This window comes from Microtus oregoni, unplaced genomic scaffold, assembly GCF_018167655.1.
Source record: "Microtus oregoni isolate MIOR12 unplaced genomic scaffold, Mior012 000000F_ref0000247, whole genome shotgun sequence".
Classification (NCBI taxonomy): Eukaryota; Metazoa; Chordata; class Mammalia; order Rodentia; family Cricetidae; genus Microtus; species Microtus oregoni.
The window spans coordinates 15,435,530-15,460,024 of NW_024543059.1; the positions used below are offsets into that span (position 1 = coordinate 15,435,530).

At 49.2% G+C, this 24,495-nt stretch overlaps 1 protein-coding gene across 1 annotated transcript; it reads left to right on the top strand.

Annotated features, from left to right (window-relative positions):
• Positions 1–446: 446 nt before the first annotated feature.
• Positions 447–23,536, top strand: Idh2 (isocitrate dehydrogenase (NADP(+)) 2). Its single transcript, XM_041655700.1, has 11 exons — positions 447–620; positions 13,521–13,612; positions 16,109–16,274; positions 17,913–18,073; positions 18,154–18,297; positions 18,800–18,936; positions 19,121–19,272; positions 21,492–21,604; positions 21,738–21,835; positions 21,921–22,013; positions 22,362–23,536. Exons 1-11 carry the CDS (start codon positions 506–508, stop codon positions 22,447–22,449), a joined length of 1,359 nt encoding a protein of 452 aa, XP_041511634.1. The 5' UTR covers positions 447–505; the 3' UTR covers positions 22,450–23,536.
• The last annotated feature ends 959 nt before the right edge of the window (positions 23,537–24,495 follow it).

Genomic DNA, 24,495 nt, shown 5'->3' on the forward strand with positions numbered 1-24,495 from the left:
TCGGAATTTTAACTCTCGATCCAGGTTAGTCCACCCAATTGAACGATACCAGGAGGAGATCCTAGATGCCGTGATCTTGGCTCAAGAACGCCACACTTGTCAATCGGCTAGATGAAGGCGCCTCGGTCGGGTCAATCAGTCAAACACGAAGGACGCAGGGGACTAAGGCGATCTGACCGCCACTGACATCCTGTTGGAAGCCGGGCGTCATGCAGCCCTGAGCCTCCACAACCCGAATGGATCTCACTGGCTCCTACTGCTTCGGAGAGGGACTGAGGTGCCCAGAAAGCGCGGGCTCAGCGCTGGGGCGGCCCGGGCCTTGGAACAGGCCCAAGGGTGGCAGGCAGGCTCCTGCCCCGGCCCTGGACCCGCCTTCTCCCGGGTGAGACCCAATGGGGCGGCGGGCTCCGCAGCTCCGCCCCGGTTGGGTCCTGGCCACCCGGGCCAGCAGAGTCCCCGCCGCACAACCTGGTGCAGCTGCGCGCTCGGACCTCGCTTGTTCGGGATGGGCAGCTACCTGCGAACCGTGCACTCGCTCTGCAGAGCCCCAAGCTCGGCACGGGCCTGGGCACCGGCCGCCCTGACTGTCCCCAACTGGCCGGAGCAGCCACGGCGCCACTGTGAGTGCCGCAACGGGGGGAGGGGGGGCGGGTGCTCTTGCAGCGCTGCGACGTGGCGACGTCCCTGGAGGGGGACCCCGGAGAGCTACTAGCGACACGCCGGCCGCCGGGGAAAGGCGGTGTGCGGGTAGCGAAGGGCTGGGCGGTGGCCTCGTCCCAGGCTCCATCGCCTGGCGCGCCCAGGCTGTTGCAGGGGTTGGGGCGTAGGAAACAGTGGCAGCTGGTGGCTTGGGGCATGATCACTGGGCCCCGTCGGGGTTGGGGCTAACAAGGTATTCCGGGGGAGCGTTTCTGGGGTGCCTAGACCCAGAATGGGGTATCCTGACTGCCCTGCGTCCTTGGAGGGGGACGAGCGACCCAGAGGGGCGGGAGCCGCCTGCTGTTGCTCTAGGCAGGGGAGGGTCACCTCGCGGTCCCGACTCAGACAAAGGCGAGGAGGAGAGGCCTCCATTTCCCCTTCGCTCCAATCCCCGCGCACTCTGGTTCCTCCTCCCTAGCAGGCCCACGTCAGCTATTTTTGGAACCTTTACTCGACAGCTGGAGGAATGTCCTTCTATTTTTCCCGCTTTTGTTTTCTGCCACTCCCCCACCCTTCGCTGCCGAGGCTCAGTCCGGGCCCTCTCCTGGCCTTTTCTTGCTGTGCTAGCCTTGTGCTGCTTGTGAGTCGGTCCTGCTTGGTGTACAAGCTGTGGCGAGCAGGCCGTGCACGCACATTGTCATTTTCTGCGGTCAGTCGTTCCCACGAGGTCGGCATTGCTTGCCTTCAACTTCCTTCTTAAACGTGAAGGTGCACATCGAGGCAAAATAAGCAGGGTTTAGCTAGAGTCTCCATTACCAACAGACTGCCCCGCCTGGCTTGTGGGCATCCTTTACACCCTAGCTACACAGCGCCCTGCTACAAGACACAGGGAACAATGTAGAGTGCTCGGTGGCCTTTTTTTGATGCCTGTTGCCACGGAAATTCTATCCTGACCTGGCCCAAAGCTGCATGGGGTTAGCCAAGAGAATGAGGAAGAGGGGGGTGGGTCTGGCTATGGGGCTTGTCCTGGCTAAAGTGGTAATCTTTAACTGAGTGTGGGAGCATCTGACCAGAGCTGGGGGCCAGGAGGAGGGAGAGGGTGGAGCCCCTGACCCTCCCCCTTTGCCAAGGAGAAAGGGACATTTCTGCTTTTGTGCTTCTAGAATCTCTGAGTCCTGAAACCCGGTCAAGTGTCTCAGGCCTCTAAGACGCCCGTATGGCAGCCCTGCAGCAAAATACCGCAGAAGTTAAAGGCATCCAGTGTTCTTTTTTCTTTTTCATCTTTTCCCTTTTTTTATGAGGTCTGCATTAATGGCAAAACAAACAAGCAAAAACTACCCTGAGAAATCACACTAACAAGAAAATAAGGTTCCTTTGGGATTCCAAATGTGGATTTACGTTTTAAAAAGCCATCAGTGGAAGGTACTTCCCAAAGGTCTCCAAGTGGGGTGGTGCTTAAATACAAAACAAAACAAAAAAATCATCCTGTGTTTTTGCTACCCCATAGTCCCACATGCATTTTTTTCTATCTTGTATCCTCCAGCAGCTACTTGCTGGCAGCTCTGATAAGTTAGAACTTGGGAAGGCCCAGGAATCAGTCTTTCCATGGGACAAACACTCAGACGCCCTTTATTCTACTCCCAGCTAGAAACTATGTCATTTCACCTGAACCTTTAGGGTGAAGAAACTTCATCAATTCGTCACCTTAAATATGTGTGTGTAGCCGGGCGGTGGTGGCGCACGCCTTTAATCCCAGTACTCGGGAGGCAGAGGCAGGCGGATCTCTGTGAGTTCGAGACCAGCCTGGTCTACAAGAGCTAGTTCCAGGACAGGCTCCAAAAACCACAGAGAAACCCTGTCTCGAAAAAACCAAAAAAAAAAAAAAGTGTGTGTATATACACACACACACACATATATACATATACACACATACATATACACACACATATACATATACACACACATACACACTGACCTGCCAGCCCTGCACACTTGGAGGGAACAAGCAATTCCAAGTGCCTAAGAACCCAGAATAAATTATTTAATAGCTAATCATCAATTTTTTTTAAAAAAATTGTTATTTTTTATGTGTGTGTGTGAGAGACAGATTGTGTGTGTGTATGCGTGCATGCATGCATGCTACAGTACATGTATAGAGGTCAGAGGGTAACCCTGTGGAGCTGGCCTCTTCCCTCCACCTTCACCCACCATCTCACAGGCCTTTCAAGTTTTGCAGACCCAGGAGTCAGTTCCTATCTGTTTCACCCTGAGTCTTGTTTCAGGCACGTCAGACAAGTCCCCAGCTGCCCATCCCCAGCACAGCTTCCCCCAGAGTGGGTTTGGGTGTTTGTGTTTGACCCAGTAGGTTTTGAGGGGAAACGTTCTAGAACAGTGATCTAGAACAAGCCTAGAACTGTGGGCCGCTCTAGACCAGTGGTCTAGAACAAGTCTCAACCTGCGAGTCGCAGCCCTTTGGGGTCATATTACGATTTATTAACAGTAGCAAAATTACAGTTATGAAGTAGCAACAAAATAATTTTATGGTTAGGGGTCAGCACAGCATGAGGAACCATATTGAAGGGTCGCAACATTAGGAAGGTTGAGAACTACTGGTCTAGAAAGACTTGGCTGCCCCCAAGTTTTCCAACTTTAGCTGGGCCCTCTTGGGCTTATTCTATCCTTCTACATTGGCAGGCTCCGGGGACAGCTGCTTGTGTGAAGCCAGGATCTCTGGCTTGCTTTAGAGTTTAGATTGTGGAAAATGTTTCAGGGCCCCGCATATGGCTTGCAGCCTCCAGCTCTTCCTAAACTTTATTTTGAGCTAGTCTCACCAAATCATTCTGGCTGCCTTTAAAACTTGCGAACCTCCTGCCTCCACCTTCTGAGTAGGTAGGGTTATAGGCCTGTACCTTGACACTTGGGTGCAAGCCCTCCCCCAAGAGCTGAAGCCCCAACCCAGGGAGTCACAACCGCCAAACGATCCTTCCATCACCGAGTCGCACCTCCAGCCCAGATTACTAGTACTCCTCTACTCTGTGAGCTGTGCTGGACAGGGTGCCTGTCACATGAGAGTGTTCCCTGCTCATGTGTGGCAATGGCCCTGGGCAGTGGGAAGGCAGGGGGACACATTCCTGAAAACAGAAAGTGAACCCAGGCAGCCCTGATGTATGCATGTCCTTCATTTATGCCTTTATTGTAATTCCTTTTGTGGGCCAGAAACCATGCAAGATGGAAAGGATCAAGCTGGAAGTGGGAGTGGGGAAGAGTTCTGCCTTTGGACTTTAATTCTAACGTGGAGGAGACAAGCACTTAAGATAGTTAACTAGTAGGATGCATAGTAACGAGCTAAGGAGAAGGGTCCGAAAGATGCACAGGGGACAGAGGCACTGGCTGCCAGGCTGGTGACCTGAGTTTGATCCCCAGGACCCACATGGGGGAAGGAGAGAATGACTCCCACGAGCTGCCTGGTTGTCCTCTGCCCTCCAAAGGTACACGGCAGAGCTGTGAGCGACTAGAGTAAACAGATGTAGTAGTGAAAGCTCAGTTAGGAAGGTGTACGGTGTACTGGAAGGTTTGAATGGGGCAGACAGAAAAGACCCAATTAGGGGAAGCCTGAGCAGCAGAGGAAGCTGATAGCAAAGAGGGAGGGAGGGACCTGGAGGTGCCAAAGCTGCTTGCACTGTGTGATGAACAGGTGGAAAGCTTGCTATTTATTTATTTTTTGAGACAATGTTTCTCAGAAGTTCAAGATCATCCTCAGCAGCATAGAGGGTGCATAGCCCGGGAAACATGAGACCATATGTGTAAGACTCAAAACTGCCCTCTACCATGGTGCTGAGATAGGGTTTCTAAAAGATGGGAACTATTAAAAGGTGACATTAGTGGTGGTGGGGGAAATGATGGTGCAAGTTGGAGCTTCAAGGCCATTTGTCCATGCTCCTATCCTACCAAGAACTGAAGACACAGTGGTCCCCACTTCTCCACAAGGGATATATTCCAATGCCCACAATGGGTACCTGGAACTGCGGATAGTTCCAAACTCCACTTGCAATGTACTTTCCCCTGTACGTCCATACTATGATAAAGTTTACCTACAAATCAGGCAGAGTTAATGATTAAGAATAACTAATAAAATAGAGCAATCATAGTAATACACTCTAAGTTACATGAATGTGTTCCCTTAAAAAAAAGAATCTTGTCGGGCAGGTGGATCTCTGTGAGTTTGAGGCCAGCCTGGTCTACAAAGCAAGTTCCAGGACTGGCTCCATAGCTACTGAGAAACTCTGTCTCAAAAAAAAAAAAATATATTGGGACTGGAGAGATGGCTCAGTGGCTAAGAGCATTGCCTGCTCTTCCAAAGGTCCTGAGTTCAATTCCCAGCAACCACATGGTGGCTCACAACCATCTGTAATGAGATCTGGTGCCCTCTTCTGGCCTGCAGACATACACACAGACAGAATATTGTATACATAATAAATAAATATTTAAAAAAAATATTTTTTGTAATTTAAGATTATTTGTGGGAGTCCACAGATGTGGATTCGTCTCACCTTAACCAAAGGTCAGAGAGCAGTCCTCTATTTTTTTTTTTTTTTTTTGGTTTTTCAAGACAGGGTTTCTCTGTGTAACAGTCCTAGCTGTCCTGGAACTAGCTCTTGTAGACCAGGCAGGCCTCATGAATTTACTGAGATCTGCCTGCCTCTGCCTCCCGAGTGCTGGAATTAAAGGTGTGCGCCACCTCCAGGCCTATTCTTGATCCTTTAAGGTTATGACAGGAGGTTTGACCCAAGGTGTGCCTGCTAACAGGATGTTTTGACCTAGGGTGTGGTTGGTGTGGTTACTTGATGCTTTGGGTATGGAGGTGATTACTTTGTTCCTTGTATCAGGTAGAGAAGCCTTCCCCTCCTTTTTGGATTGGGGTATACAAAGCCTGTGAGAAATAAACACGGGGCAAATCTCAGGACTTACTGGATGCCCTCCCGACTCTATCCTGTCTTTTCTTTTATATCTGTTTTTATTTTCCCTACCTGACATTTTTTTTTTTTTCAAGACAGGGTTCCACTATAGCTTTGGAGCCTGTCTTGTCTCTTGCTCTGTAGCCCCAGTTTGGCCTCGAACTCACAGAGATCCACCTGCCTCTGCCTCCCAAGTTCTGGGATTAAAGGCACCCGACTTCTATGTGCCATTTCTTAATCCTCACACTTCTCTCCAAGAACGGACAAGTAAGCTGGGCAGGACCCTACTGATGTTGTTGCCTGGATGTGGGATACGGCAATTATGTTTATTTGATGCTTACAAATGTTTGCCTGTATTTACACCATGTGCTTTATACATGTCTGGTGTCCATGGATGCCAAATGAGGAGTCAGATCCCCTGAAACTGGAGTTACAGATGGTCATGAGCACCATGTGGGTGCCGGGAATCAAACCTGGGTCCTCTGCAAGAGCACCAAGTGCTCTTAACTGTTGAGTCATCTCTCCAACCCCTAAATAATTTTATATATGTGTGTGTCTGTGTGTGTGTGTGGGGGGGCATGTATGTGCTGGTGCCTCTGAGGCCAGAAGAGGGCGTTGGATCCCCTTGGAGCTCCATGTGAGCTAACAGGTATGGGTGCTGGAAATCAAGCTCAGATCCTAGCAGTACAGCGAGTGCTCTTAACTTCAGCCCCATGGTTTGTTTGTTTATCTTTTGCAATGCTGACTGTGGAACCTAGGTCCTTGGGAGATTCAAGCCCCCTCACTTTGGAAGTTTTCGGAAAGCCTTGGGTATGGCTCCTTGTGTTTTAATGACACATTCCTTCCTCTCCCTCTTGACACGGGCACTTACGAGCTATGGTGTACATTGTGGAGGTCAGAGGTCAACCTTGGGTGTTGGCCCTCCGCTTTCACTTTTTGAGACAGCATCTCTTACAGTTCCCCACTGTGTGACAGGCACCTACTGAGTCCAGCTCTTTTATGTTGCTTATGGGGTTTTGAACTTGGATTCTTAATCTCGTGTGGTAGGCACCCCCCCTGCCCCAGCCCATTTCTAGTGGTTTAGATGGTTTATTACCCTTGTCTCTTGAGAGGGACAGAGCATGGTTTGCTTGCAAAATAAACTACAGAAAAAGTCTCAAATCCCCACCATCTGGGTGCAGGTCAGCCTGAAACAGGGAGGCCTCCCTCAGCCCGGCTCTTCTTGCTCCTAGTGAATGTCACTGGGTCACTGGGTCAGGGGTAACTCATTTCTTCAAGACAGGCTGTGATCTAAGACTGTGTGTGTATGTAGGGGGGTATGGGTTTGAATTCTTACTATTTTTATTTTGGTTAAAATATTAACCATGACAACTTTCCTTTTTAGAATCTTTTTTTACATTGATTGTGTGTGTGTGTGTGTGTGTGTGTGTGTGTGTGTGTGTACATGTCTGCCACAGCACCGGTATGTCAGAGGACAACTTGCAGGCATCCTTTCTGTCTACCAGGTAAAATTCAGGGATTGAACTTCATGGTTAGGCAGGGCTATCTCTGACCCTCGAATATCTTTTATTTATTCTTTGGCATTTTTTTTTTTTTTTGGTTTTTCGAGTCAGGGTTTCTCTGCAGCTTTGGAGCCTGTCCTGGAACTCCCTTTGTAGACCTGGCTGGCCTCGAACTCACAGAGATCCTCCTGCCTCTGCCTCCCGAGTGCTGGGATTAAAGGCGTGCGCCACCACTGCCCGGCTCTTTGGCAATTTTTAAATATTATTTTAACAGTATATTAAAACTTATTCCATACACACAGAATATTGTATACATAATAAATAAATAAATATTAAAAAAAAAACTTATTCCTTGACAACTTCACACGTCTATACACTGTATCAGGACCATTTTTACCCCACATCCCCTCCCACCACCCACTCACTTCAGTAGTGGTCAGGGTTGTTACTATGTAGCCATTAGTCCCAAACATCTGCGGAACCTTTTCATCTTGCAAAACGAAACACTGTATCTACGAAACAGTAACTTCCAATTTCCTCTTCCCTTGACGCTGCCAACTATCCAGCTGCCTCTTCTCTATGCTTTAATGGTCTAGGCCAGCAGTTCTCAACCTATGGGTCTCGACCCCTTTGACAAGCCTCTATCTCCAAAAATATTTACATTATGATTCATAACAATAGCAAATTTACAGTTATGAAGTAGCAACGAAAATAATTTTATGACTGGGGGTCACCACAACACAAGGAACTGTATTAAAGTATTATAGCATTAGGAAGGTTGAGAACCACTGTTCTAGGCACCTGTGTAAGTAGAAACCTAAATATTTGTCTTTGTTTTTTGTCTTGTTTTGTTTGTTTTCTATTTTTCTTTTGAGGCAGGGTTTCTCTGTGTAACTGTCCTGGCTGTCCTGGAATGTTTTGTAGACCAGGCTGGCATCAGACACACAGAGATTCGCCTGCCTCTGGCTCCTGAGTGCTGGAACTAAAGGTGTGTGCCACCACTCCGGGCATAACTGTCCGTTTGTGTATATAGTGTCCTTAGGGCTTACCCATGTTGTGGCATGTGATAGGATTTTTTTTTCTTCTTTCTAAGTCTGACTACTATTTGTTGGATGTACAGATCATATTTTATTTGTTCACTCATTGCTTAGACACTACCATTTGGTTATTGTGAGTGGCACTGCAATGAACACGGGTGTGCAAACATCTTTTTCTGAACATAGGTGTGCAAGCATCTTTTTCCGAACATGGATGTGCAAATAAATATCTTTTTCTGAACATAGGTGTGCGAGCATCTTTTTCTGAACATGGGTGTGCAAGCAAAGACCCTGCTTTGAATTTGACCCTGGCTTCTGTTCTCTTGGCTTGTTTGCTTGTTTATTTATTTATTTTGGCAGTACTGGTGATGGGACCTAGGGCCTTGGCAGGCTGTGCAGATACTGTCTTATTGAGCTGCATTCCTGAGCTGATCTCCAACTCCAGGCCATCCTCTTACCTCAGTCTCCTGAGGGCTGAGATCTCAGGATGACAGCATCACACCCGGTTCGATCACCTGATCTTAACTAAAAGGCTAAGATGTCATCTCTCCTGGGTGGCTTGTTGGTTGAGATGTGGTCACTTGGAGCTCAGGCTGGCCTTGAATTCTATTTGTAGTCATGGATGACCTTGAATTTCTGATCCCCGTAAGCCCCGTTTATGCAGTCCTAAAGACTGAACTCTGTGAATACTAGGCAAGCACTCTACCAGCTGAGTCATGTTCCCAACCCTACTCTCATGACTTTTTCTAATGGTTTATTTTATTTTGAATGACGTGTATGTGTAAGAGTATTGAGCACATACTAATCCTTGTAGGAGGTTCTGAGCTGCCTGACATGCATTCTGGGAACTAACCCCCATTCTCTGATTCTCTGGAAGGAAAGTCTGAGCCATCTCTCCAGTGCCTTCTGAATTAAACAAGAAAAATTTTATGTGTATGAGTGTTTTACCTGTGTGTATGTGTATGAGTGTTTTACCTGCGTGTATGTGTGCCATGTGTGTATCTGGTGCCCAGGGAGTCAAGAGAGTTGTAAGCCACCACGTTCGTGACAATCAAACCTGGGGCCTTTCTAACAGCAGCCCAGTCATCTCTCTAGCCCCTCTCCTGATTTTTAAAAGCATTCGTCACCAATGGATAGTTTAGAAATACCACTACCTGAACCAGCCATGGTGGTATCAATGCCTGTAATCCCAATAAGCAGGAGAGAGAGGCAGCAAGATTTTGCATTTGAAGCCATCTTGGGATACAGAGTTAAAGATCCTGCTCCTAGCCGGGCGGTGGTGGCGCACGCCTTTAATCCCAGCACTCGGGAGGCAGAGGCAGGTGGATCTCTGTGAGTTCGAGACCAACCTGGTCTACAAGAGCTAGTTCCAGGAGAGGCTCCAAAACCACAGAGAAACCCTGTCTCGAAAAAACAAAAACAAAAACAAAACAAAACAAAAAAAAGATCCTGCTCCTGCTGGGCAGTGGTGGCGCACACCTTTAATTCCAACACTTGGGAGGCAGAGGAGGCAGGAAGCAGATCTCAGTGAGTTCGGGGCCAGCCTAGTCTACAAAGCAAATTCCAGGGCAGGCAGGACTGTTACACAGAGAAACCCTGTCTCGGCCACCCCGCCCCCCTTGGAAAAAAAAAGATCCTGCTCTCCCCAGATCAAAACCCAAACCAGCCGGGTGGCGCAGGCCTTTAATCCCAGCACTCGGGAGGCAGAGGCAGGCGGATCTCTGTGAGTTCGAGACCAACCTGGTCTACAGAGCGAGTTCCAGGACAGGCTCCAAAGCCACAGAAAAACCCTGTCTCAAAAAAACCAAAAAACCAAAAAAACAAAACCCAAACCAAACAACAACAAAAATTCACTAACTGGATGGGGCCTACTTAACAACGTGTGGGGGACCTTGAGTTCAATCCTTGGCACCACCAAATAAGAGGGTAGAAAAGGAGCCAGGCGACAGTGGCACACACCTTTTTTGTTTGTTTGTTTTGTTTTGTTTATTTGAGACAGGCTTTCTCTGTAGCTTTGGGGCCTGTCCTGGAACTCGCTCTGTAGAGATGGCTCAGTGGTTAAGAGCACTGACTGCTCTTCCAGAGGATCCTGGTTCAATTCCCAGTACCCACATGGCAGCTCCCTGCTGTCTAGAACTCCAGTTCTGGAAACTCAATACTCTCACATAGACATTCATGCAGGCAATGCACATAAAGTAAAAATAAATCTGGGCTGGAGAAAGGCTCAGCAGTTAGTTGGTGGCATACACCTTTAATTTCATCACGTGGAAAGCAAAGGCAGGAGGATCTCTGAGTTCGAGGGCAGCCAGGGCTACAGGGAAACGCTGTCTTGAAAAACAAACAAACAAACAATTCTAGAACGCTTTAAAAAAAAAAAGCCAAGAGGGGCTTGCTTACAGTTTCAGTGGCTTTGTCCATCATCATCGTGGCAGGGAGCATGCAGCAGGCAGGCAGGCAGGCAAGGTGCAGAAGTAGCTAACAGCTACATCCTGACAGTAGGCTGGGAAAGACAGAGTGGACCTGACATGGGCTTTTGAAACCTCAAAGCTCACCCTCAGTGGCTCATTTCCTTTAACAAGGCCACACCTCCAAATCCTTTTCAAATAGTGCCAGTTCCTGATGACTAAGCATCCAAATATATGAGCCTATGGGCACCATGCTTAGTCAAACCACCCCAGGGGTGTAGTTCCGTGGACGAGTGTTTGGGGTAAATATGCAAGGCTCTGGGTTGTCTTTGGGATGGGGTAGGGTGGGATGGGGTGAACAGGACATCAGTTTCTAGGGCCAAGCAAAGGGGCCTACCTAGCTGGCTTGGAACAGGTCCCTGCCCCTAGCTCCTCTGGGAAGCCTCAGCAACCTGGCGTCTGACAACAGTGTTGCTTGTTCTGTTACCTGTCCCCTCCCCCTCCCTCCCTGTGTGGCCTCACATCTTAATATCACAGTGTCTACGATGCTCACTCAGCACCGCGTTGCTATGTGAATAAGTAGGCCCTGTGTTCTCTAATTCCACAAACACGCCTATGTACACCAGGGTGTGATCCTGACTTTGACATGCTCCCCCCCCCCCCCCCCCCGCGCTGAGGGGCGTGGCACCCGCATTGACACTGGCATAAGGCTATGTCATCTGATGCTGAGGTTGAAATCCTTAGAACTGGCTTATGACATAGTTTTGGATGTTTAAAAATAATCTGACAATCTGTCTTTAAATGAACTCTCAGAAGAGGCTTCTAGAAGCTAAGCAAGTTGTGCCCAGCAGCCTGTCTCGGGCCCTTCTCACTTCAGCTTCAGACCAAAGTGAAAGAATTCTGTAGCTGGGGTTGAAGGCATCTTGGGTATGGTAATGGAGCCAGCGATATCTGCTTCACATCTGTTCTTTTGGCTTCTTGGCATATGACCTGCAAAGGCAGATTCCACTGAGCCAGGGACCTGGTTTCTTTCTTGCCTGACAGCAATCATACTTCCTAGGTCTCCTTTTTCTCCCTAAACAATCTCTAAGGTTTTCTCTCTCTCTTTTTTTTTTTTAAATATTTATTTATTTATTATGTATACAATATTCTGTCTGTGTGTATGTCTGCAGGCCAGAAGAGGGCACCAGACCTCATTACAGATGGTTGTGAGCCACCATGTGGTTGCTGGGAATTGAACTCAGGACCTTTGGAAGAGCAGGCAATGCTCTTAACCACTGAGCCATCTCTCCAGCCCCAGGTTTTCTCTCTCTTTATTCCCAGTATGTCTCTGGAAAGTGAACCTCTTTGCTTTGCTCACTTTGTATGAGGTTTACATTCGAGGTGTCATGAGTCATGGCTGGGGGGCATTTGTAGGGCAGTGATATGGTTAAAGTAGGTTAGGCTTTTCTTTAGTTCCTTCTTTTTAGGCAATCTTTCAGGTATTCCAGGCTGGCCTCGAACTTACTATGCTGCTAAGGATGATGTTGAACTCACTCCTCCTGAGTGCTGGGATTATTGGCACTTGCTACCACATCCAATTTATGGGATGTTGGGGATTGAGCCCAAGACTTCTTCATACATGCTAGGCGAACATTCTATCAGCTGAACTGCAGTCCCAGGCCAACTTTAAAAAACCTTTTTAAGGAGCTGAAGGAGCTGAAGAGATGGCTCAGCAGTTAGGAGCGCTTTCTGTTCGTACAGAGGGCTCTGGTTTGGTTCTCAGAACCCACATGGCAACACACAGCCATCTATAACCCCTGTTCTGTGCAATCTAATGCTCTTTTTTGCCTTTCTCAGACACTGCATGCATGTGGTACACATACATACATGCAGGAAAAATACCCATACACATAAACAAGTAAATGTTTAAAAAATTAACATTTGTTTGTGTGTGCGTATGTGTGTAGGTCAGAGAGCAACAACTTGAACGTTTGGGTGCCAGATGAAGGTGTAAGTCACAAACAATCCCACACCAGTTTGGAATTATGATTAATAGAATGGTTATTTATTTAAAGGGGAAAAAACTTACAGCTCACCGTCCCAGACAACAGCCCTCTGCTTGATCAGGAAAGGAGTCCAGTAGCAGGAGGGAGCTGGAAGCAAGAGAGCGAGCACGGCTACTGCTGCTTTTTAAAGCAAAAGAGACCACGCCCAAGAGGGCTGGTATCTTAAAGTCTATTGGCTGAAGGAGCGGTAGGAGCTCTGCAGCATTTAAGGTCATCTTTGGCTGTACAGAGAGTTCAAGAGCCTGGCTCCCCTTGACCCTGTCTGCAAAACACCAACCAACCAACTGAACAAGATGGCTCTAGGGATATTAACCTTGGCGTTGCATTGAAGGCTTGGACTGCTGTCAGGCACATACTGGGCTCTCTCTCTCTTTGTTTGCTTGTTTTCTCAAGACAGGGTTTCTCTGTGTAACCTTGTCTGTCCTGGAACTCACTCTGTAGACTAGGCTGGCCTCAAACACAAAATAAGATCTGCCTGCCTCTGCCTCCGGAGTGCCAAGCATGCACCACCACCGCCTGGCTTCATGCTGGGTTCTCACTGTGGTCTGTGTAGGCTTCAGGCTTTTGAGAGTTCTCAGCTTGCAGATAGCAGTTTAGCCTAGTGCCTTTGAGAGCATCATATTTGAAGGACACAGAGACTTGGAGAAGTGGAGAGTCTGTACAGCCTGAGGATTTGTGGGCAGGAACCCCAACTTGGTCTGGACCAGGTAGTCCCAGCTGCCTGTGGTTCTCTGTTGGCCTCTTCAGCTTCCAAGGAAAGAGGATCTGGCTGGCCAGGCTGGCTGGGCTGGCCCCAGCCCCTTAAGCTGGGTGTGATGGGTTTGCTCTATATGACCATCCTCCATGTGGGAATGCAGATCTTGAAAGCAGGAGAGGGAGCGGTTGTTGGACCATTGACGTCTTCAGAGATGATGTGCTCTGTGCCCGTTTCTAGATGCTGACAAGAGGATCAAGGTGGAGAAGCCCGTGGTGGAGATGGACGGCGACGAGATGACCCGCATCATCTGGCAGTTCATCAAGGAGAAGGTACCACCCCTCCCTCGGTGGGTGGTGAGTAGGTGGTCAGTGCCCCAGGGGATCCCACCGTTCCCTGGTGGATAAACAGGCCTCTGTTTCCACTTTCTGCCCCGCCCTCCTCATGCTAACAATATTAGAAGCTGTTAGTTCTTGGTTGTCAGCCAGTGCCTGTCCTGATCACTCTGGGCCCCTCGCTGGTACTGAAATGTGTGAGCTTTTCAAATCCTGTTCCTCTTTCTTTCGGAAGCGTTTTATTACACTTGTTTGTTGGCGTGCATGAGGGTGCCATGGCGCTCACGTGGAGGCCAGAAACTTGTCAATCCCCTCCCACTGTGTGAGCCCCAGGGACCAGAGCGAGCCCCAGGGATCAGACCCGAATTGTCAGGCTTGGCAGTAAGTGCCTTTACCCATGGAGTCTCTTGTCAGTCCCAAATCTGTTCTTATTTAAAAGAAAAAGGACTTAATTGGTGGCTGGCAAGGTGGTCCAGTGGGTAGTGGGCAAAGGTGCTTGCTGACAAGCCTGATGATGTTTGGGTTTTTGCTTGCTTGTGTGTCAAAACAGGGTTTCACTGTCTAACAGCCCTGGCTGTCCTGGAACTCGCTCTGTAGACCAGGCTGGTCTTGAACTCACAGAGATCCGCCTGCCTCTGCCTTCGTGAGTACTGGGTGAAGGCGTGCACCACCACACCACCCGGTCCAAGCCTGATGATGGAAGGCTTAATCCCTGAGACCCACATGGAGAAAGAAAAGAACAAATTATTACAAGTTGTCTTTTGCTCTTTACACACTCACCATGGCACACGCGCGCCTCCGCACATACCCACACAATAAATCAGTAAATATAATAAAAATTAATTTGCGTGTGTGCACAGAGGTCAGGAAGGGGTTTGGTGTCCAGCCACTCTCCACTTGTTCGCTGAGGCAGTTTCTCCCTGAACTAGGAGCTTGTGTTTTCTCTGCTAAGCCAGAAGCCAGCAAGACCAGTGATCCCCCCATCTCTCCCCCAGATCTGGGTTTACAAGCATGAACAAGATGCCCTTGGGTGCTGGAGTCCAAATTTTTCCTCATGATTTTGCAGCAAGTGCTCCTAACCACTAAGCCATTGCTCCAGCTTTTTTTTTGTAATTAATAAAGTTATTTTAGATTGGTTTATTTTATGTGTTTAAATGTTTTGTCTTCATGTATGTGTATGTACCACATGTGTGCCTGATGCCCTCAAAGGTCAGAAGAAGGTGTCAGACTCCCTGGAACTGGAGTTATGGATAGTTTTGAGTTGTCATGTGGGTGCTGGGAGCTAAACCCAAGTCTTTTCCAAGAGAAACAAGTGCTATTAACCCCTGAGCCATCTCTCCAGCTCCCCTGCCTCCTTTAATTTAATTTAATTTTTAATTAATCTCATTCTATATCCCATGCTGACCTCAGACTCACAGTGACCCTCTGCTTCAGACCCTTGAATTCAGGAATTACAAAGTCATGTGCTATCATACCTGGCTGTGAGTCTTTTTTTTTTTTTTTAATATTTATCAGGGCTGGGGAGATAACATAGCTGTTGAGAGAAATTGTTCTTGCAGAAGGCCCAGGTTCAATTCCCTGCCCCAACAGGCAGCTCACAATTGTCCATGACCATAACTCCAGTTCCAAGGGGTCCAATACCTTCTTTTGATCTTCATAGACACCAGGCATGCATATGGACAGGCATATATACAAGAAAAACAGTTGTACATGCACTGAACATGGTTGTGCAAGCTTTTAATCCCAGCACTCAGGAGGCAGAGGCAGGAAGATCTCTGTGAGTTCCTGGCTAGCCAGGACTATATAGCGAGACTCTGTCGCAAAAATCAAACCAAACCAAACCAAATCAAACAAACAAACTTGTTTTTAATGATGTGTAAATCTGTATGCCCATGTGTGGATCTATATGCCCATGTGTGGGTATGCACATATGAGTGCCAGTTCCCATGGTGGCCAGAGGTGGCAGGTTCCCTGGAGCTGGGGTTACAGGTGGTTCCCTGATGTGGGTACTGGGAATTGAACTTGGGCCCTCTGCAGGAACAGCACACTCTTTAACTGCTGAGCCATTCCTCCAGTCAGAGACAGTGTTTTAACTGTGTAGCCCAGGCTGTCCCCAAATTCTCGATCTTTTCTCGGCCTCCCAGTGCTGGGATTTCAGGTATATGTCACAATGTTTGGCTGAAGCTGTCCCTTCCGTGATCAGATCACTTGGAGGAGAAGGGGGACCCCACTGAATAGACTTGGGATTTCCCTGACTTGATGGGTCTCTAGAATAGCAGTAGACACTCACTCCTGGCTCCCTTCTGTGGAGCCCAGTGTGGCTTACCCCTCAGAGTCTTAGCCCCCTGCCATCTCCGGCTCTGCTGATGAATGGCTGACCCTAGCTCCCTCCTGCACCCTCTCTACCAGATTTCCCTCATCCTTCACTTGACCAGGTGACTTCTCTTGCCTTGGCACTCTAGCCTGACACTTTGCTTGGGCTCTCTTTCCTAGCTTATCCTGCCTCACGTGGACGTCCAGCTCAAGTATTTTGACCTTGGGCTGCCAAACCGTGACCAGACCAATGACCAGGTCACCATTGACTCTGCGCTGGCCACCCAGAAGTACAGTGTGGCTGTCAAGTGTGCCACAATCACCCCTGACGAGGCTCGTGTGGAAGGTATGAGGTGTGGTGGGGGTCACAGAGACCTGTAGGCTGGCAGGTCCCAGGCTGTCACACACAGATGGAAGCAGCTGCCTATGTCATTCCTTAGGGGATTGGGAGACGGAGTTTCCCTGGGGCTGATTTCATCACTTGGGGTCTGATTTGGGGTGATGGGGGGCTGAGAGGTCAGTCCGTCCAGTCTTGCTGAGAGGGCCTACCGGGCCTTTGAGGTCACTACAGTGCAGTTGGGGGAGGGTATCATGATGCTGCAGGGCTGGTTAGGGGCTAAAATTGCTTTCCTGGGGGCTCTCAGCCTTTTCGTTCTTCTAAGTCTCCCCTCTCTTTCGCCATGTGGCTGCTTATCACCCCCACTTCTCGCAGCGTGACCTTTTCTCTTCCTTTCTCTACTTCCTTTCTTCTGGCAGCTGCTGAGATCCACAGCTTGCCTGTCTTGTTATTTTCCTCTTAAACGCCAAGAAAATTGTCCTTAAGCTTCAAAAACAACAACAGAAGAATATGGTTTAGGACTTTTCCTCCCTCATTTCTGCAGCATGAGGAAGCTGGGAACAAGCTTTCCAGATGGTCTTCAGAGCTGGGGGTTTAGCTCAGGGATGGAGAAATTCCCTGGCATGCATAAGGCCCTGAGTTCGATTCCCAGCACTGCAAAACAATAATAAAGGGGAACTCAAGAGACATCAGCAGTCTGTAGACCACCTGCTTATTACACATATCACACATGGGAGTGAGTTTTAGTCCTCAGCTTTTCCTTGATGCTCCTGAATCCTGGAATTAAATACACACACACACACACACACGCACACACACACACACGAGGATGGGCAGTGGTGGCACACGACTTTAATCGCAGCACTTGGGAGACAGAAGCAGGCGGATCTCTGTGAGTTCAAGGCCAGCCTGGTCTACGAGAGCTAGTTCCAGGACAGCCCCAAAGCTACAGAGAAGCCCTGTCTTGAAAAACCAACATAAATAAATAAATGACTAAATAAATAAAATAATTAAAAAAAATGATTAAAGCACAGAGGCCCTTGTGCACGCTAGGCAGGCACCGTGCCGCTGGACTGCACCTCCAGCCTAGTGCTGGGGTTTACCGCTCATTCTTTAAAGGACAAGGTCTTAGTGTCTCCAGCAGGATGGGGTGGAGGGAAGCTGCCCTTTCTCTTCGATGAGTAACCTCTGTGTGGACCTGGTAAAATGGCAGCCAGGTGCTTTACAGTTTATTTCATGACAAGCCAGCGTGCTTGGTATTTTATCAGGGACCCCATTTCACAGCTCAGGCTAAGGCGGCGTTACCACCCTCCCAGTCAAAGCTGGTAGACTCCCAAGGCCATGTTTATACTCTAGACCACTGGTTCTCAACCTTCCCAATGCTGCGACCCTTTACTACAGTTCCTCATGTTGTGGTGACCCCAACCATAAAATTATTTTCGTTGTTAGGAACCATAATGTAAATATTTGTGTTTTCTATGGTCTTAGGTGACCCCACAGGGGTCGAGACTCACAGGTTGAGAAGCCCTGCTCTAGACTCTTCTACCTTCTCCAGGATGACACCTGGACCCCCTGTCTGGCTGTGTTTTGGCTCGGGGTGCATTCTGATGACTCTGTGGTGGGTCTTTCTTATCCCTATCCTTACAGAGTTCAAGCTGAAGAAAATGTGGAAAAGCCCTAATGGAACCATCAGAAACATCCTTGGGGGAACCGTCTTCAGAGAGCCAATCATCTGCAAAAACATCCCCCGCCTTGTCCCTGGCTGGACCAAGCCCATCACCATAGGCAGGCACGCCCATGGCGACCAGGTAGGCCGGGCTTGGAGACAAAGTCTGTTGACTCACACGCCCCAAAAGAAGCCCTGGCTCGAACTACCTGTCCTCTGCAGTACAAGGCCACAGACTTTGTGGTCGATCGAGCTGGCACGTTCAAGATGGTCTTCACCCCAAAGGACGGCAGCGCGCCCAAGGAGTGGGAGGTGTACAACTTCCCCGCCGGCGGCGTGGGCATGGGCATGTACAACACCGACGAGGTAAGGCTGGCCAGGGCCTCCTCGCCCGCTCCTCTCTACCTCTGCCTATTTTGTAGCTTTCTTTACTTCTGTTGGTCAGGAAGAGATGGAAGAGAACACTTGCTCAGAAAAGAGCGCCTCCTTGCGCGGGACAGGATTGGGTCACATGACCACCTTTGAGCCAATCACTAATGAGCAGGGAGGAAGGGCTCTAATTGGCTAAACTGGAGACACTAGTCAAATCTAGTGGTCAGTCTAGGCAGCTTAACCAGGCCTGACCCCACCCAGGCCTGCAGCGACTTTAAGGTCTAAGAAGAATGTGATAACTGTCCGAAGCGAAGGTGGTGGGGTCTGCTCCCAAAAGTCTGGAGGGAGAAGATGGGCCAGCCAAAACAACAGGGGCTCGCTCCATGGTGGCAAGGGTTGAGGAATCTTACGGAGGTGGTGCTGGCCCTGGCCCTGGGACCCTGGCAAGCCTGGCAGTCTCAGGCTGGGGGCCATGCTCTGCCCACTCTCCCCACAGTCCATTTCGGGCTTTGCGCACAGCTGCTTCCAGTACGCTGTCCAGAAGAAGTGGCCGCTCTATTTGAGCACCAAGAACACCATCCTGAAGGCCTATGACGGGCGTTTCAAGGACATCTTCCAGGAGATCTTTGACAAGTAACAGCCTCTGCTGCTTTCTGAGGGCACCGCAGCCTCCCAGCTCCCCTGCGCCATCCCTACTCCACCTGGGGAGGTTGCGCTCTTGGCGCGCTTGGTTCAGCTTTAGCTTTGAGGTGCAGGGAGGGGTTCTTAAGCTGCCGACCTCCTGTCCTCTCCCCGAAACAAGCCCTTTTGCCCCCAGGCACTATAAGACTGACTTTGACAAGAATAAGATATGGTACGAGCATCGGCTCATCGACGACATGGTGGCCCAGGTGCTCAAGTCTTCAGGGGGCTTTGTGTGGGCCTGCAAGAACTATGATGGTGATGTACAGTCTGACATCTTGGCTCAAGGTATGCTGGGACGGCTTGCCCCCAAAGCGGGCAGCTGTTGGTATTCCATGACTGGAGTGATTTGTTTCCTTTAATTAAAAGATTTCAATATGATTGTAAGCACAGGGTTAAGTGAAAGAGTGGGGAGAAAGTAAGATTCACCCAAGAGGATGGGTGTGGACTCCGTAGAGTCATCTGGAGGTGTGTGTGTGTGTGTGTGTGTTCGCGCGCGAGAGTGTGTTCCCATGTGGAGCCAGAAGTTGAGATTAGCTGTCTTTTATTGGCTTCCCCTTATTATTATTTTTTTATCTATCTGTCTGTCTGTCTGTCTATATTTGGTTTTTTTAAGACAGGGTTTCTCTGTAGCTTTGGAGCTTGTCCTGGAACTTGCTCCGTAGACCAGGCTGGCCTTGAACTCACAGAGATCTGCCTGTCTCTGCCTCCTGAGTGCTGGGATTAAAGACGTGCGCCACCACTACCGCCTGACTGATATATATATATATATATATATATATATATATATATATATTTAAAGATTTATTATTCATGTATTTTATGTCATGTATTTAATGTATATGAGTACTCTGTCTTCATACATACCAGAAGAAGGAATCTGATCCCATTACAGATGGCTGTGAACCACCATATAGTTGCTGGGAATTGAACTCAGGACCTCTGGAGGAGCAGTCAAGTATTCTTAACTGTTGAGCCATCTCGCCAGTCTCTCTCTCTCTCTCTCTCTCTCTCTCTCTATATATATATATATATATATATATATATATATTTTAATTACATTTCTGATATCAGGCATGGTGGCATGATAAACAGAGGCAATTGGATCTCTGTGGGTTCGAGGACATACTGAGTTTTAGGATAGTCAGAGCTACGTAACAGACCCTGTCTAGAAGTCTCTATGTACCATTGTCTGTCTGTCTGTATGGCAGTACTGTGGCAAGTGCTCTACTCGTGAACGACAGCCCCAGGCCTCTATTAACGTGTGCATGTGCACATGCTGCAGCGTACGTGTAGGGGTCAGAGGACACCTTGCAGGAGTCGGTTCTGTCCTTCCACCATGTGGGTCCCACCGAGCCTCACCCCAGGCTTGACCTCACGTTGACCTCAGCCTTGGTGGCAAGAACCTTTGCCAGTCGAGCTGTCTGGCCTTCCCTCTACCTTAATGTGTGAGACGGGTTTTTCCAGTGAGCCTGAATCTAGACGAGGTGGTCTGTGCGTCTAGGGGTTCTGCCTGTCTCTGTCCCTGCGACTGGTGTGTCGCAAGGCTGCTCTGACAGAAAGGGGAGTGCAGGAGGCTGAGTACAGGGCTCCACACTTGTTGCGTTTTGTTTGTTTGTTTTGTTTTTTCAAGACAGGGTTTCCCTGTGTAACAGTCCTAGCTGTCCTGGAACTAAGTTTTGTAGACCACACAGAGATCTGCCTGCCTCTGCCTCCCTAGTGCTGGGATTAAAGGCGTGCGCCACCACCACCCTGTCAGTGGTCCACACTTTTAGCCACAGCACTGACGTGGGCAGATTGCTGAGAACGTGAGCCCAACTTGGGTTCCACAGTAAATTCCAGGCTAAACCAATATCAAAATAAAACAAGACAGAAAAGGGGCTCTTGCGATGGCTCACTGGGTAAAAGTGCTTGTCACCAAGCTTAACAACTTGAGTTTGATCCCTGGAATTGAACGGTGGAGAAGGCAGACTCCTGCAGGTTGCCCTCTGACCTCTAGACTGGCACACGTGCGCTGTCCCCTACACAAAATAAAACCAAATAAACCTAAAGACAAAATCTGAGCAGAATCTTTGGCGTATGGAAGTTGCGTACTTTTTCTTCCTGGAGCCCTCCCATTCCTTGTGGGTCTGGGGGGAGTTTTTTGATTGCCCGGAGTCCTCGACAACAGAGGCATTCCAGCTGGAATCTGGATCTGGGGACATTTTGGAAATACGTTGCAAAGTTTGAAAGTGGCCAAACAGCAGCAGAAACCGTGATGGTTGCAAAACAGCTGCTGGCTGCTCATTTCTGCTGGAAGTGGCCTTCTGTGAGAGTGACAGCCCCAGGCTGTGGGGTCTGGCACGGGCGCACACAGACCTATGTTAGCCCATTGGTGAGAGCTGCCTGTGAGGGCCGTATTGTCCTCTCAGCTGCAGTGGGCTGGGGTCAGAAGATGAGCAGGCTCCATCTAAGATGAAGGGTTCTGAGCTGACGCACGTCTTGAGGAGAGATCTGCCCACCCCTAGGCTTTGGCTCCCTCGGCCTGATGACGTCTGTGCTCGTCTGCCCTGATGGGAAGACAATTGAGGCTGAGGCTGCTCATGGGACGGTCACTCGCCATTACCGAGAGCACCAGAAGGTAAGAGTGTGCATCTCAAGGTCCAGTGCCCACTGGCCCTGGTGGCTGGGAGGATGAGCCTAATCTGTCAGTCTAAAGGTGGATAGCTGTATCTATCTGGGACTCAGCTGTTGACCCCGTGGCCTGTCCCCAGGGCCGACCCACCAGTACCAACCCTATCGCCAGCATCTTTGCCTGGACAAGGGGTCTAGAGCATCGAGGGAAGCTGGATGGGAACCCGGATCTCATCAGGTGAGCACGCGGGGAGAACCTGAGTTGGTCCAGCTCCACGGTTTGGCCCCGCCTGTCTGGGGCCTCACTGCCACATCCCCTGCAGGTTCGCGCAGACGCTGGAGAAGGTGTGTGTGGAGACTGTGGAGAGTGGAGCCATGACCAAGGACCTGGCTGGCTGCATCCATGGCCTCAGCAAGTGTGTGCTTTGGGATACAGGGTCTGAGACCTCAGAGCAGGTGGGAGGAACCCAGGGGACCCCACTTAGAATCCCTCTCGTGAGTCAGTATAGCTGCCTCGGGTCTGGTGCAGGATAAACCTCCCTAGACCAGGCCTGAGTTGGTTCCCATTGGCAGTTGCTCAGTTTCTTTGATCTCAAACTGTCCCTCAGCTTCTCTTGTAAGACCCATGTCAGTGGCTTGCCACTCTTTGGGCCTGGGCCTGGTGGCAGGATAGCCATTCTGATACCTGAGGTCTGAAGTGCCTTGGAAGGGCTTGACTGATGGCCTTCAGGAGGCCTGAGTCGCCCCCGATGTTCTCTTGGCAGTGTGAAGCTGAATGAACACTTCCTGAACACCACGGACTTCTTGGACACCATTAAGGGCAACCTGGACCGAGCTCTGGGCAAGCAGTAGGGGCAGCTACTGCCCAGCTGCAGTGGGCACTCCATACATGGTAGAGGGTGAGCCTCACAACCTCTCTCTCTGGTGGCCTTTCTAGGGGATATTTTCTTTTTCTATGATGGAGATGTTTTTTAAAGTATGTGAGCGTTTTTTCTCCCTCACAGCGGACACGAGGCAGGAACGGTGTGCCTTACCTCAGCCAGTCAGTGTGTTTTGCATACTGTAATTTATATTGCGCTGAATCACATGGTGCCATATTTAGCTACTAAAAAGCTCTTCGCCAAATTGTCTTGCTGTGTTTGTCCCTGAGTGGGAGGAAGCAGCTGGCAGGATGCCCCAGGGACAGGGTTGGGGTGCCTCCAGCTGTTAATAGGTCAGCTAGGAGGCCGCCTTTCAGAAGAGGCAGCCTGTGGGCCTCATGCATTCTACAGAAACCGCCAGAGTTACTAGACTTTTGGGGTAAGGCCCTGAGTGCTTCACAAAACTGTCCGTGGTGTCTCAGTCTCCTCTCTAAGCAGGAGGCAGCTGGGGCTAGGGCCTAGGGGCAAAGACTCACACAGAATTGCCAAGCAGGATCCCTTCTAGCTAGCTCTCTCCATCTAGGGATTATCACTGTGATATTCTGAATATTTATTATTAACATAGGCACCTCTTATACGTGTAGACCAAGCGAGCATCCCCCCGCCGCATCCCCAGACCTAGTCTTCTATTTGAGACAGGGTCTCACTGTGTAGCTCTGGCTTGTTTGGAACTCACTATATGGGTCAGGCTGGTCTTGAACGCCCAACAGTCTACCTGCCTCTGCTTCCTGAGGGCTGGGATTAAAGGCTTTTTTTTCTGTTACACTCTTAAAAACATCCTCCCAGGCCCTTCTTTGTATGGCTTTCCAAGGTCTTCCCAAGGTTTGTGTATATGGGGTCCCCTGATCTCCGCCTCAGGTTCATCCGCACCACTTTGGCACAACTATAAAAGGGGGAAAAGCTGCTCCAAAGCCATATGCACACCATTGGCAAGCATGCCCTCATGCAGTGATTTCTTTCTCTCTTTCTCTCTCTCTCTCTTTCTTTCTTTTGATAATATAGTTAGTTCTCTGTGTCCAGAGCTGTTTTTTTTTTTGTTTTTTTTTTTTGTTTTTTTTTTTAGCAGTGCTGGGAATTGAGTTTGGCCGGGCCAGCATTTTATTACTAAGATCACTAAGCTGAGCCAGGTGGTGGTGGCGCACCCCTTTAATCCCAGCACTCGGGAGGCAGAGGCAGGCGGATCTCTGTGAGTTCGAGACCACCCTGGTCTACAAGAGCTAGTTCCAGGACAGGCCCCAAAGCTACAGTGAAACCCTGTCTTGAAAAACAAAAACAAAACAAAAAAGACCACTAAGTTGTATTCTCAGCTGCCTCTTTTTTTTTTTTTAATTGGTCTTATGCATCCTAGACTAGCCTCAAATTTCTTACATGACCTTGAACTTCTTAGCCTCCACCTCTTGAATGCTGGGTCATGCCACAAAACTGTGCTGTGCTGGGGATCCAGGGCCAGCAGAAGCTCTACCAGCCAAGCCTCCTTCGCAGCCCTAGCCACGGGCTTTAAAACCCTTTTATTATTTTATGTGTATGGACATTTTTCCCTGCACGTTTGTCTGTGTGCCATGTGCACGCAGGACACTGGATCCCCTGGAACTGGAGTTAGAGACAGTTGTGAGCTGCCATGTGGGTGCTGGGAATTGAACCTGGATCCTCTGGAAGAGCAGCAAGTACTCTTAACTGATTACCCATTTCTCCAGCCCCTAGCCACAGGTTTTATGTTTGCAGATGCAACCAACCCCAGAGTGGGTATATTTGGGGGGAATAAAACCCCCCAAAACCAGCTATGTCAGTGCATGCCTGCAATCCCAGAACTTGTTGAAAGATCACCATGAATTTGAAGAGCCTGTCTCAAAAATCAAAAGCAAAACAAAAACTCTGAACAGGTCAGGTGCGCACACATACTTACAATCTTGGTTTGGGAAACTGAGGCAGGAAGACAGTTGCATTTTAGGCCAGCCAGGGATAGACAGTGAGACCCTGT